The sequence below is a fragment of the Oryx dammah genome, unplaced genomic scaffold (assembly GCF_014754425.2).
Source record: "Oryx dammah isolate SB20612 unplaced genomic scaffold, SCBI_Odam_1.1 HiC_scaffold_18, whole genome shotgun sequence".
Classification (NCBI taxonomy): domain Eukaryota; kingdom Metazoa; phylum Chordata; class Mammalia; order Artiodactyla; family Bovidae; genus Oryx; species Oryx dammah.
The window spans coordinates 77,674,614-77,689,684 of record NW_024070202.1 but is presented as its reverse complement, the minus strand read 5'-3'; the positions used below and the strand labels follow the sequence as shown (position 1 = coordinate 77,689,684).

Here is a 15,071-nt window from a genome sequence, read left to right as displayed (position 1 = left end):
GATTCAGTGATGAAATAACTCCTAACAACAACAACAACAAAAAAAAAACAGAAACAGTGGTTTCACTAGAATGTGTTTAGTCACTCACTAGTGTCTGACTCCTTGTGATCCCATAGACTGGCAGGTCTATGTGGAGCCTGGCAGGCTCCTCTGTCCCTGGAATTTTCCAGGCAAGAATACTGGAGTGGGTAGCCATTCCCTTTTCCAGGGGATCTTCTCAACTTAGGGATTCTCTAGTAAATTCTACAAACATCTGAAAATGAGTTAACAACAATCCTTCTCAAACTCTTGCAAACAACCAAAGAGGAGAAACCCATTTTACCAGACCAGCATTACCCTGATACCAAAGCCACATACAGACACAGACAATACAACGAAAGAAAACTACAGGCCAACATATCTGATGAATACAGATATAAAAACACTCAGCAAAGTACAAGCAAATTCAACAGCCCATTAAAAAGTCACCATGACCAGCTGAAATTTATCCCCAGGGTGCAAGAATGGTTCAACATCTGCAAATCAACAAATGTGATTTAACACAATGAAAGTTTAAAATCATATTATTTTGACAGATGCAGAAAAAATGATTTAACAAAAATTCCACATGCTTTCATGATAAAAACTTTCAACAAAGAGAGTAGAAAAGAAATGTACATCAACATAATAAAAGCCAGGCAACAGTTAATATCACACTCAATGGTGAAATGTTTGAAGGCTTTCCTCTAAGATCAGGAATAAGTCAAGAATGCCCATTCTTACCATTCCTATTCAAAATAATATTGGAAGTGTTAACCAAAGCAATTAGGCAAGAAAAGAAAATAAAAGGCATTCAAATCAAAAAGAAAGAAAAGTGTCTCTGTCTGCAGATGACATGATCTGCTATGTAAAACATCCTATTGACTATACCAAAAAACTAATCAATAAATTCAGTAAAATTATAGGATACAAAACCAACATACAGAAACCAAAGCATTTCTATTCATTCCCTATGAAATATCTGAGAAAGAAATAATGAAAACAAACCCCTTTATAATAACACTGAAAACAATAAAATACTTACAAATATATTAACCAAGCAGGTGAAAAATCTGTATTCTAAAAACCGTAAGACACTAAGAAGTTGAAGACATAAATAAATGGGATTATAGCTCATATTCATAAACTGGAAGACAATATTGTTTTAAAAAAATAGCCATAATACCCAAAGCCATCTATAGATTTAATGCAATCCCTACAAAAAGCCCGACTGCATTTTTCTACAGAAATAGAAAATAATTGTAAAATTTGTATGGAACCATGAAAGACTCAAATAGCCAAAAAAATCTTGAGAAGGAAAAAAAAAATCACACTTCCTGATTTTTACCTATATTACAAAGCTATAACAATCAAAACAGTATGATACTGGCATTAAAAACAGACATATAGATCAATGAAACAGAATTGACAGCCCAGAAATATACCCATGTATATGTGGTCAACCAATATTTGACAAAGTAGTCAAAAATACTCAATTGAGAAAAGCCAATCTCTACAATAAATATTGCTGGGGAAATTGGGTATTTACATGCAAAAGAATGAACTGAAACCCTCTCTTACACCACTCACAAAATGAACTCAGAAATGGATTATTAAAGATATAAATGTAAGACCTTAAACATAAAACTCTTAGAAGAAAATAAGATTAAAAGATCCTTGACATTTTCTTGGCAATGACTTTTTCAGATATGGCACCAAAAGAAAGAATCAATAAATGAGACTACATCAAACTAAAAAGCTTTTGCATAGCAAAAGAATCAACAAAATGAAAAGGCAATCTACAGAGTAGGAGAAAATAGTTGCAAATCATGTATTTCATAAGGGCTAATATCCAAAATATATAATTCATAAAATTCAGTAACAAAAGCAAATAATCTGATTAAACATGAACAAAGGACCTGAACAGACATTTTTCCAGAAAAGACATACAAATGGCCAACAAGCACATGAAAAGATACTCAACATCACTAATTATCAGAAAAATGCAAATCAAAACCTCAATGAGATACCACCTGACACCTCAAAAAAAAAAAAAAAGAGATAAGTGTTGAGAACGTGAAAAAAGGAAACCCCTCTGTATTTTTGACAGGAATATAAATCAGTATAGCACTATGGAAAATAGTATTAATATTCTTCAAAAAATTAAAAATAAAACTGCCATATGATCCAGCAATCCCACTTCTGGTTTTATATCCAAAAGAAATGAAATCAGTATGTCAAAGAGACTTCCATACTCACTGTGTTCATTACAGCATTATTCACAGTAATCAAGACATAGAAATAACCAAAGTGTCCACTGATAGATAAATGGATAAAAATGGATACATATACATACACTAGAATATTATTCAGTCATTTTTTAAAAATGAAGGAAATTCTGCTATTTGGGACACATCAATGAAACCTGAGAGCTGAAATAAGTAAGGGAAAAACATGTACTCTATGATATCACTTATATATGGAATGTATAGTGCAAACTCATTGAAACAGAGAATGGCGTTTGCCAGGGGCCTGGACTGAGGAAATGGGAAGAGGCTGGTCAAGAAATAAAAATCTCCAATTATGAGATGAATTAAATCTGGGGATCTAATGTACAGCGTGGTGACTACAGTTAATACTATTACATAGTTGAAAGTTGCCATGAGAGTAAATCTTAAATGTTCTCACCACACACCCACACACAAGTAGTAATCATGTGAGGTGACAGAGGTACTAACTAACTGTAATGTAGCAATCATTTCAAACTACATACATGTACCAAATAATCCCTTTGCACATCTTCAACTTACATAATGTTATACATCATTATTCTCGAGAAATCTGAGAAAAGAGCAAGATCTTTAAAAAGAAACAGTAATATAAAATGACAAATTAACATCTTTGTAAAAGTTGAAATACAAATGAAATTTTAAAATACACCATGTATTATTTGTCCTGTTCAAAAGTCTTTCATAACAAATATTCCAGATGTAGAAAAATTCCATTCATTTTGCATAGACACTGGTCAAATATAAAGTGTATCAAAAAAGAAGCCCTCAGGTGAAGTATTGGGGCACAGGTTACCTCTATAATCGCCTATAATTTAATAGTAAACTATTTTGCTTACTCTGGTTTTGGTTTTGCTTTGAAATACTGCTTTTAATATTCAGATTTTATATTAAGTTCTTATTTCATACTGAAGTATTCCATAAAAACATTCATACTTTCAATTCCTTAGTATTCGGGGGGAAAAAAAAAACCTACAGTCTATCAGTGAATATTCTGAACTTGAAAACACCGTCAAACATTATTGGGTAATATTTATATATACAACATCGAGCTCTCATAGCAAGGTTAACAGTACTACACAAAATACTAAATTGTAACTGCCAATTTACCAATTTATTTTGCTCCCAAACTTGTTATTTCTTGGAACATCACTCATAGGATTTATAATTAATATAAACTTATTTTACTCCTAAGAATACCTGTTAGCAGCAGATAGAGGATAAAAACATATTTATAAGATGGCAAAAACTATGAGTAAGACCAGCTTATTAATCATGATTCAGCTTTTCTCCCAGATGCTTCTTTCTCAGTTCCCAGACCTTTACTTCCTACTCAGTATGTCAGCATGCCCCATTCTTGCTTTCCCCTTGATGCCAGTGGAACTCTTAAAACAAATGATAACCAACAATATTGATTGTTAAGCTTTAATTCTCAGGAAATTTTAAATTCCTTTTTCCTGTTTCCCTGACTATTTAGATAATTTTTCTCAGCTTTTGGAATTCGAATAAACACAAAATTTCCTGAGAAGTGCTAGGAATGCCTTCCCACATGGAAATCCTATTTTATCCAGAGATCATTGCTGCGAGTCTCCAGAATCGGTCCTAAAGTGAACAGCATCCATTCAGTTCAGTTCAGTCGCTCAGTCGTGTCCGACTCTTTGCAACCCCATGAATTGCAGCACGCCAGGCCTCCCTGTCCATCACCAACTCCCGGAGTTGACTCAGACTCACATCCATCAAGTTGGTGATGCCATCCAGCCATCTCATTCTCTGTCGTCCCCTTTTCCTCCTGCCCCCAGTCCCTCCCAGCATCAGAGTCTTTTCCAATGAGTCAGCTCTTCTCATGAGGTGGCCAAAGTACTGGAATTTCAGCTTCAGCATCATTTCTTCCAAAGAACACCCAGGACTGATCTCCTTTAGAATGGACTGGATTGGGAGTTACTAATCAGCAATATTCACCCAATCTTCCTATTTCATCTCCCTTGTATCCCAATTTCCAGAGATATCTGGTATTGCCTAGTTTTTGAGCTTTTTGAGGATTTAGAAGGTAAATCTGATCTTCTGCCAATTTAGGGTTCATGAGTCTTGCGTGTCTAGATAAACTGACATTCTTGTTTAAGCTTTTCAGTTTTGGGTGTCTAGATAAACTGCCACTCATTCTTGTTTAAGCTTTTCAGTTTTTCAAACTGTACTGCTCATCTCCTTGCCTGATGTTCTATCCTTTGGATCCTTACTATAGTTTCAGTAGGGTTTCAATAGGCAGCTAGATCAGAAGTTAATTTGCCATCTTAATCCAGTAAGAATCTTCCCTTTTAACTAGTGTTTTAAGTGACTGTGTTGCATGCAGTCTCAAAACACACTTTCAAACACTAAACTGGAGGACAGTCAGTAGAAAGTACCCAGAATAGGGAACACAATGAGAAGTACTTGGAGCTAAGGAGATTTACAAAGGAGAATATGCTGGAAGCCACAACAGCAACTTCAATAGCTAAAGAGCTAATGGGGGAAGAGAAGTTAGGCTTGTTCTCTATGCCTCCAAGGAAAGCTAGAACCAGTGTGGGAAAACTGCAGGCCAGGGATCTCGTACAAGACAGAGAACTTAAACTCTCCCAAAAAGGAGTGAACTGCCTTGGGAAGCCAGAAATGCAAGAACAGGCTGCACTACTACCACTTATTCGGGGTACCACCAACGGCATCTAAGCCCCAGATGGTCGTGTGGTCCAACCGGTGGCTGCGGCAAGACTCATACACGCAGAACAAAGTTAATGGATAATTAAAAGCGAGAAGAATGATTTTACAAAGAGAGTCATTTTAGGCACACTCAAAGTTCTCAAATACAAAGCATTGTCTACACTTCGAATATACCAGAGTAATGACTGCCTGGTCCTAAACTTTCTTTTCTCAATCAGAATATAATTTTTTTCTACACAGAATCTGAACTCAGATGTGCTTTTATCCTGAGATTTGAGTGGAAAAGTGACAAACTGATAAGTCCCCATGAGCCACAAACTTTAACATATTCCTAAGCCATCACTTCTTTACCTAAAATGCATGTTGGCTTAAAAACAGGTCCCCCTGCTTCTATTCTGCTCCCCTAGTCCAAACAAGGAACAAAGAAGAAACCAGAGAAGATGGGGCATAGCAAGCAAGGGAAAAGTGGCATAATGTGAAGCTGTAGCAGTAAGCAGAGAAGCCAGATCACAGGGAGGGGCTGGAAGGGTGGACTATTGGTCAAACTAAATATTTCTGGTTTATCCTAAGCATAATGGTAAATAGAAAAGTTTCAAGTAGGAGTTTGACATGATAACATTTTATATATTTTTTTAATAGTTTTTGTGTGAAAAGTAAAGTTAGAAATATCACATTTTGTTGTTGTTTAGTTGCTAAGTCATGTCCGACTCTTTGCAACTCCACAGACTGTAGCCCGCCAGGCTCCTCTGTCCATGGGATTTCCTAGGCAAAAACACTGGAGTGGACTGCCACTTTCTTTTCCAGAGAATCTTTCCAACCCAGGGATCAAACTTGCACCTCCTGCATTGGCTGCTGCTGCTGCTGCTGCTGCTGCTGCTGCTAAGTCGCTTCAGTTGTGTCCCCATAGACGGCAGCCCACCAGGCTCCCCCATCCCTGGGATTCTCCAGGCAAGAACACTGGAGTGGGTTGCCATTGCCTTCTCCAATGCATGAAAGTGAAGAGTGAAAGTAAAGTCGCTCAGTCGTGTCCAACTCTTAGTGACTCCATGGACGGCAGCCTACCAGACTCCTCCATCCATGGGATTTTCCAGGCGAGAGTACTGGAGTGGGGTGCCATTGCCTTCTCTGAGATACAAGTTAGGAATTCCTTTTTGAGTGAGTTAGGTTTGAAAACCTGAATCACCCAACTGTGAATGTCTCACAGGCTCCACTTCATCATTTCTCACTAAAAACATCTCCATTAAAGCTTCAAACTCAAGATCCTGGCGACAGATGTTATAGATGGGGTTCCTGACCGCAATAAAGAATACTGGAATATAAAACACCTGACATACGTCTCTGATAAAATTCTACCAGATCACAGGGAGGGGCTGGAAGGGAGGAGTCACAGATTCACCCATCACACTGCAGGTATTCCTTCCACAGAGGTTAACCTTAAGGAGTTAACTCCTAATTCTACAAACATTTAAAACTATCTGAAAACAAATACAAAAGAATTAAAGGATGCTTTCATCCCTAGACTGCTTTGCTAGGAGTAAGATAGCTTTTGGAATAGGTCCAAAGAAAGTAGCTTCTAGAGTTAAATGTCAATGCTTAATTAACTCTCCTGTTTTCCTGAAGTAAAAACTTCAAGTTGGTTATTTTGCAGCAATCTTTGTGTCCTTTATGGCCCTACACTGCCCCCTGATGGAAGGCATCACAGGCAAAGTGATCTTATTCCTAATCAAGTTTGTGAAAAAGTTTTGAGTTTCTGAAAGAAAACGAAAAAGGATTATGTTTATTTTATCCTTTTTAGTCCATCGCATTTGAGTAAAAATCACTGGTAAAGAGAAAAGGAAGGAAAATCACCTTACTGCTTCCCACAGTAAAAAGCACAAAATGACATTTACTTTTTGGTTACCTGGGTAATGGAAAGGTGACCCTGAAGAGAGCAGGAGGGAGTTTTTGAGGTGAGGTGTACCCTGACTACAGTAGCAGTTACACAAATCTATACGTGTATAACAATTTACAGAACTAAACCAAAAGGTAAAATAGTCAATTGTACTGCATGATAAAAGACAGATACAGAATAAGAGGATAAAAATACTCAGTGCCACGTGTTTATAGAAAGGAAGAAAAATCCTAAAGTTAGAATGCAAAAACATTCACATAAAATTCAAGTTTTGCTGTTTATACCTCAATCTGAGCTATAGAAAGGTCCTGATCTGACACAAGCCACGTTGAAATATTTAATATGGACTTGGAAGCATTTCTAAAGGTTAATGATGTACACCAGCAGTACAATCACTTTATCCCTAGCAGAGACAAGGCTGATGAAAGGTAACAATCTATTACCTAAAACTAGGAGTTAATATTCACCTTTCTCTGGTAACCTCAAAAGAAGAATTATAAAGGCATTTTATGTGAGTGTGTTTAGTCTTACCCAAAAAGCTGGAGCATAAACAGTCCAAGCTGGATACTCAGCATCTATGTAATCTTGGTATTTTGGATGCCAGGGAAATCTAAGTTATACTCAAGTTCCAAGAGTATGGAGCACCCAAACCCATCTGGGGACCTTTCAAGTGCATCTTTAGTTGCCAAAAAATAAGGTACCAAGAGCCCATACAAATGGATGACCAGGTGAGAGAGCCCAGATGACCAACTGACCCCAACTGAGAGCAAAAGCCACATTAACACCTTTGTTCCTTCCATCTCTCCTGATAATACGCTTGCTGTTTACCATGGGGTATGGGCTGTAACAGTGATGAAATATTAAACAGGAAGTTTACAAAAGATGTTCGAATTGGAGCAGAAGGGGAAGAGAGAGAGTCTGGCAAGCATGAGATCTTCATTTTCTAAGATTTGGTTGAGTCATACTGCTGTCTGTTTACACTTCCCCACTGATCGCAGAGAGGCCAGTTATTGAGCGGGATCACAGTACCCACAACATAACACTCCCAACTTCAGGGGAGTAGTTGAAAAAATAAGGGTACAGTAATAAGAGAATTGCCAGGAGAAATATCAATAACCTCAGATATGTAGATGACACCACCCTTATGGCAGAAAGTGAAGAGGAACTAAACAGCCTCTTGATGAAAGTGAAAGAGGAGAGTGAAAAAGTTGGCTTAAAGCTCAACATTCAGAAAACGAAGATCATGGCATCTGGTCCCATCACTTCATGGGAAATAGATGGGGAAACAGTGGAAACAGTGTCAGACTTTATTTTTGGGGGCTCCAAAATCACTGCAGATGGTGATTGCAGCCATGAAACTAAAAGACGCTTACTCCTTGGAAGAAAAGTTATGACCAACCTAGATAGCATATTCAAAAGCAGAGACATTACTCTGCCAACTAAGGTCCATCTAGTCAAGGCTATGGTTTTTCCAGTGGTCATGTATGGATGTGAGAGTTGGACTGTGAAGAAAGCTGAACGCCGAAGAATTGATGCTTTTGAACTGTGGTGTTGGAGAAGACTCTTGAGAGTCCCTTGGACTGCAAGGAGATACAACCAGTCCACCCTAAAGGAGATCAGTCCTGGGTGTTCATTGGAAGAACTGATGCTGAAGCTGAAACTCCAATACTTTGGCCACTTCATGCGAAGAGTTGACTCACTGGAAAAGACCCTGATGCTGGGAGGGATTGGGGGCAGGAGGAGAAGGGGATGATGAGAGAGGATGAGATGGCTGGATGGCATCACTGACTCGATGGATGTGAGTCTGAGTGAACTCCGGGAGTTGGTGATGGACAGGGAGGCCTGGCGTGCTGCGATTCATGGGGTCGCAAAGAGTCGTACACGACTGAGCAACTGACCTGAATAGAGAATAATATTGGTCATTTCCCACTCTTCACTAATTAATGACATGGATATCTTTGCATTAAACTTGCCTGTCAGAAGCAGCAGTATTCACAGCATACCAGACTAATTGCCAAAGTATCCAATGAGATACTCAGCAGAATAACAGAACAATCCAGACCTCTGCAATGATGCAAGTCTGCAAGATCACCCCCATCTTACCATCTGTCATGACAAGTAATTTCCCAAAAAGATTGAAAACACAGAAAACAAACATTGAAATCAAACAAGCAGCAAAAACAAAAAAGGGCAGATTAGATCATAAACAAGTTTGGGATCTGGGAACCTATCCAGGTCAACTTATTTAATCTGAATTCTAACACATAATTTTAAAACTCCAAGATTTCCAAAACCTAAGACAAAAACTCCCACATACCTTCAACCAGGAAATGGCTCTTTGAATTCATATTTTTAGAAAGGTAAATGTGATCATTAATACATGCCTAAATTACACAATTCTTTTAAGCCTAATATTTTATGTGAATGACAATAAACACTGAAGCAAACTGATGGTTCCTCAAAAAATCAAACTGAGAATTACCCTGTGCTGTGCTTAGTCATTCAGTCATGTCCAACTCTTTGCGACCCTATGGACTGCAGCCCACCAGGCTCCTCTGTTCATACGGATTCTCCAGGCAAGAATACTAGAGTGGGTTGCCATGCCCTCCTCCAGGGGGTCTTCCCAACCCAGGGATTGAACCCAGATCTTCTGCATTGCAGGTGGATTCTTTACCATCTAAGCCACCAGGAAAGCCCAAGAATACTGGAGTAGGTAGCCAATCCCTTCTCCAGGGGGTCTTCCTGACCCAAGAATCAAACCAGGGTCTCCTGCATTGCAGGCAGATTACTTACCAGCTATGCTACTGGGAAAGCCCGAGAATTATTCTATGACCCAGCAATTCCACTTACGGTATACACTCAAGAGAACTCAAACAATAACTGTGTACCAATGTTTATAGAAGCACTATTCATAATAGCCAAAAGATGGAAACAACCCACATATCTATGAACTAATGAATAAACAAAATGTGATATATGCCTACAATGGAATATTACTTAGCCTTAAAAAGGAAGAAAATTCTGCAATATGCCACAAGGATGAACCTGAAAGACATGATACAAAGCAAAATAAATCTAACACAAAGAGAAATACTGTATTCCAGAGACAAAGCGGAAAGGTGGTTACCACAGCTGGAGAGAGGGGAAGCTGGGCGCTATTATGTAACAGGTTATATAGAATTTCAGTTCAGGAAGATAAAGGTTCTGGAGAGGATGGTGGTGACCGTTGCACAACAAAATGAACGCACTTCATGTCACTGAATAGTGCACTCACATGGTCAGACGCTAAATTTCATGTTATGGACATTTTACCACAATTTAAAAAAAAAAAAAAAGCAAATACTAGAGCAAGAAACACACAGTCCTCCTGACAAATCAGGCCATATGGAAATAACGAAACCTCACGTATTGCATGTAAATTAGAATTTTACATGGGAGCAATTTTTCTAGGGAGCTATGATATATCAGTTCAGTTCAGTCACTGAGTCACGTCCAACTCTTTGCGACCCCATGAATCGCAGCACGCCAGGCCTCCCTGTCCATCACCAACTCCCAGAGTTCACTCAGACTCACGTCCATCAAGTCAGTGATGCCATCCAGCCATCTCACCCTCTGTCATCCCCTTCTCCTCCTGCCCCCAATCCCTCCCAGCATCAGGGTCTTTTCCAATGAGTCAACCCTTCACATGAGGTGGCCAAAGGACTGGAGTTTCAGCTTTAGCATCATTCCTTCCAAAGAAATCCCAGGGTTGATCTCCTTCAGAATGGACTGGTTGTATCTCCTTGCAGTCCAAGGGACTCTCAAGAGTCTTCTCCAACACCACAGTTCAAAAGCATCAATTCTTCGGCGCTCAGCCTTCTTCACAGTCCAACTCTCACATCCATACATGACTACTGGAAAAACCATAGCCTTGACTAGACGGACCTTAGTCGGCAAAGTAATGTCTCTGCTTTTAAATATGCTATCTAGGTTGGTCATTTACTCAAAATGTTCAGAGACCCTAAAAATACCTGAATTACCACTACCTTTACATCAATGAAATGAGAAAAACAAACACCAAATAATGTTAACAGGATTTTATAAAACTACTATTCCCAGCATATCACAATCAATACACAACCAGCATAGTTACACTGAAGCTCTGCACACATAAAATCTTCAAATAAACTTCTGCATGTATTAAGTACCAACTATCTGATGACCAACTGTCCAGCACAGCTCTCAAAAATCTAATGCACTATACTAAACATGAAGATGAAAATAAGAAAATAACTGTTACAGAAAGCTTAAAGAACAAAGCTGAAGCAGATTTTAGCATGTTTTTCAAGGCAGAAAGACAGGGAGGCACAAGAGTCTGAAACAATGAATATTCTACAGGCACACTTTCGAGACAGTGTGTGTTCAGCTCCAGACTGTCACAATTAAGTGAATACTGCAATAAAGTGAGTTACATGAATGTTCTGTTTTCCCAGGGCATGTGATAGTTATGTTCACACTATACCACAGTCTATTAAGTGTGCAACAGCATTATATCTAAAACCAATATATATAATTTAAAAATAGTTTACTGCTAAAATAAAAAAAAAAGCTCACCATCATGTGGGCTTTCAGAGTCATATCTTTATGCTGGTGGCGGGTCCTTCTCTGATGTTGGAGGCTACTGACTGACCAGGTGGTGCTACTGGTAAAGAATTCACCTGCCAATGTGGCAGACATGTAAGAGACATAGGTTCAATCCCTGGGTTGGGAAGATTCCCCGGAGGAGGGCATGGCAACCCACTCCAGTATTTTGCCTGGAGAATCCCATGGACAGAGGAGCCCGGCGGGCTACATACACTCCATGGGGTCACAAGAGTTGGACATGACTGAAGCGACACACACACACTCTGACTGATCAGGGTATGAATGCTGAAGGTTGAGGTGGATGCAGCAATTTCTTAAAGTAAGACAACAATGAAGTTTGCTGCATTGACTGACTTTTCCTTTCCCAAATGGTTTCTCTGTAGCAAGTAATGCTGTTACACAGCATTTTACCCACAGGAGAACTTCTTTCAAAATTGGAGTTAACCCTCTCAAACACTGTCACCATTGTATCAAATAAGTTGATGTAATATTCTAAATACTTTGTTGTCATTTCAACAATCTTCACATAATCTTCACTGGGAGTAGGTACCATCTCAAGAAATCACTTTCTTTGCTCATCCATAAGAAGCAATTTCTCATCCATTAAAGTTATATCATGAGATCACAGCAATTCAGTCACATCTTTAGACTCCACTACTAATTCTAGCTCTCTTGCTGTTCCCACCACATCTGCAATTAGGTCCTCCACCAAGTCTTGAACTCCTCAAAGTTATCCATGAGGGTTGGAATCAACTTCTTCCAAAGTGAAAGTGAAAGTCGCTCAGTCGTGTCCAACTCTTTGTGACCCCATGGACTGAGCCTGCCAGGCTCCTCTGTCCCTGGGGAGTCTCGAGGCAAGAATATTGTAGTGGGTTGCCATGCCCTCCTCCCGGGGGTCTTCTCAACCCAGGGATCAAACCCAGGTCTCCCACATTGCAGGCGGATTCTTTACCAGCTGAGCTACTCGGGAAGCCTGACAGTGTAATACCTGCTTTCACCTGAACACTTAGAGGCCACTGCAGGGTTATCAATTAGCCTAATTTCAATATTACATTTCAGGGACTATGGAAGCCCAAGGAGAGAGGGAGAAACAGGGTAACAGTCAGTTGGTGGAGCAGTCAGAACACACACGTTTCTCAATTAATTTCACTGTCTTATATGGGCACAGTTCATGGCACCCAAAAAAATTACAATGGCAACATCGAGGATCACGGTTGACAGATCACCATAACAAATTAATAATAATGACAAAAATTGTAATATTGTGAGAATTACTACAATGTAACACAGAGACACAAAGTGAGCAAATGTTGTGGGAAAATGGCACCAATAGAGTTGTTTGATGCAGGTTTGCATCAGAGACCTTCAATTTGTTAAAAAACACAATAATTAAAGCACAATAAAATAAGGCTTGCCAGTAAAGCTAAACGGCAACCCACTCCAATACTCTTGCCTGGAAAATCCCATGGATGGAGGAGCCTAGTAGGCTGTAGTCCATGGGGTCGCTAAGAGTCAGACACGACTGAGTGACTTCACTTTCACTTTTCACTCAGGTGAGAATAAAGAGGAGTAAGGGGAAGAGACCAGGAAAAGTAGCAAAATATAATACTTGTGGATTTTTTAAATTACAGCCCTTTCCACACACGCACAGACTGACAAACGCACGCTTATACGAACACCCGAAAATCACTTAAACGCTGAAAATCACTTCTCTGGTCAGCCCCCTTATGGAGCTCAGCTGTGATGGAGACGAATGATCAGGACCACCGAGCCAGAGTATTCTTTTTATACAATCATCTAGGCAGGGCCTCTCTCAGCCTGTTGTAACCTGGGACCACCGACAAAGTGCACAGTTCCACCTCTTCACAAATGTGCTCCTGGAAACGCTCACCAAGGACCACGGGGCAAGGTCATGATTAGCCCACCCCGGGTCACCCAATCAGGCCAGCTCCAGGAGGTGGCGACCCAGCAACAAGGAGGTGGCCCCTGACGTGCTGCCCTAGCAACAGTCCGCCCCTCGCGCAAAAGCGGTCTCCAGAACGACGGGAACAAATGCTTTTGGAGTAGGACTGACCCGACTCTTTTCTCCCGCGTGGACGCTAACCTGTTAGGCGTAGAAACACCCAGCCACAGAGAGCGTGACGGCCCCTTCCGGAAGTGGAGCGTGTGAGAGTGGGTGGGGCAAACGCCGGCGGGTGGACACGCCCCGCGAGGAGCAGTCGAGACTTCCGACGTCACCTCCTCTCGGGGCTAGAGCAGTCAGGTTTGAATGAATGATCGCAAAATCAGGGCGCCAAAGCGACGGCATCTCAGGCTCAAATTGGTTCCGCTCCCCGGCTTCTCAGAAGCTTGTCGAGCGCGAGAAGGGCATTTGTCTTCTCAAAGCTCAGCCTTCTGTTTTGTGCACCCTATTAGCCCCCAACATACTGTCAGTCCATCAGCGGTTGTCTAGAAAATTTAAAACCACTGGTTCCTATTGCTCCTCGCAGGGATCTGGCGCTTCTATTCACCTCCAAGGATGCGAAACCACGGGCCATCTGAGCACCGCTCTGGCATTGAAGTCCGTCTTGCCGATTCGACTGAGGAACTTAACGCTAATTTCTTTTATTCATTAAATATTTATTAAATTCTTACTGTGCTCCAGGGAATGGATTGTTAAGAAAAAAATGTAATGCATTAGTACTAGTAATTACTTAATAAAGCGATCAGACTCGTCTGGCAGTATGTAAGTGTTCAATAAATGCTAGTTATTATTATTTTCATCTTGATTATTCCACTGTCATCATCGCTACTATTAACGTCACCCTTTACTTTAATGACAAGCTTGAAGTTCAAGTGTTACCTACCACCCAGGCCTTGGATTCTTTAATCAAAAGAAACTGATAGAGGCCAGAGAGAAACAGAGCAAACCATACGGAAAAGAGAATTAGTAAGCTCAAAGACAGAAACCTAGAAGTGATAGAAATAGAAGAGAAAATTAATATTAAAAAGAGAGAAGAAAAAAAATGGGGACATTTTGACACAGCTACTTTGAGAAAACAATTGAGCAGGCCATTACATCGTATCATAAAAGTTAAGTGTAAACTAGACAATATTTACCTCAAAGACTAATAAAATTAGCATTAGGTAGGTTGGAATGAGGAGAAAGCAATGGCACCCCACTCCAGTACTCTTGCCTGGAAAATCCTATGGACGGAGGAGCCTGGTAGACTGCAGTCCATGGGGTCGCGAAGAGTCAGACACGACTGAGCGACTTCACTTTCACCTTTCACTTTCATGCATTGGAGAAGGAAATGGCAACCCACTCCAGTGTTCTTGCCTGGAGAATCCCAGGGACGGGGGAGCCTGGTGGGCTGCCGTCTATGGGGTCGCACAGAGCCAGGCACGACTGAAGTGACTTAGCAATAGCAAGTTGGAATGAATGTCTTTTCTTACTTATCTTACATACTGTCATCATGAAATTGAGTCCTGACTAGTTTGTTTACAAGAAATTTTACAGTAAAACTTTCAGTTTTAAACCTGGAAAATTTCTTTGTAATCTTTACCAAAATGTCATCTTT

At 40.1% G+C, this 15,071-nt stretch overlaps 1 protein-coding gene across 17 annotated transcripts in view; it reads right to left on the bottom strand.

The window, feature by feature from the left end:
- Positions 1-13,712, bottom strand: part of LOC120878006 (cytochrome c oxidase assembly factor 1 homolog) — a 91,307-nt gene extending 77,595 nt beyond the window's left edge. For 3 of the 17 annotated variants that reach the window (XM_040260556.1, XM_040260562.1, XM_040260553.1), the window contains exon 1: positions 13,586-13,670. Coding sequence is in view for 2 of the 17 variants with exons in the window: in XM_040260554.1 (XP_040116488.1) it covers positions 13,403-13,425 (23 nt within the window). In the remaining 15 variants the exon portion in view is untranslated. Of the gene's footprint in view, positions 1-13,402 lie in introns of all 17 variants that reach the window. The other 14 variants (XM_040260561.1, XM_040260552.1, XM_040260560.1 and 11 more) reach the window with 10 other exon arrangements.
- Positions 13,713-15,071: the final 1,359 nt, after the last annotated feature.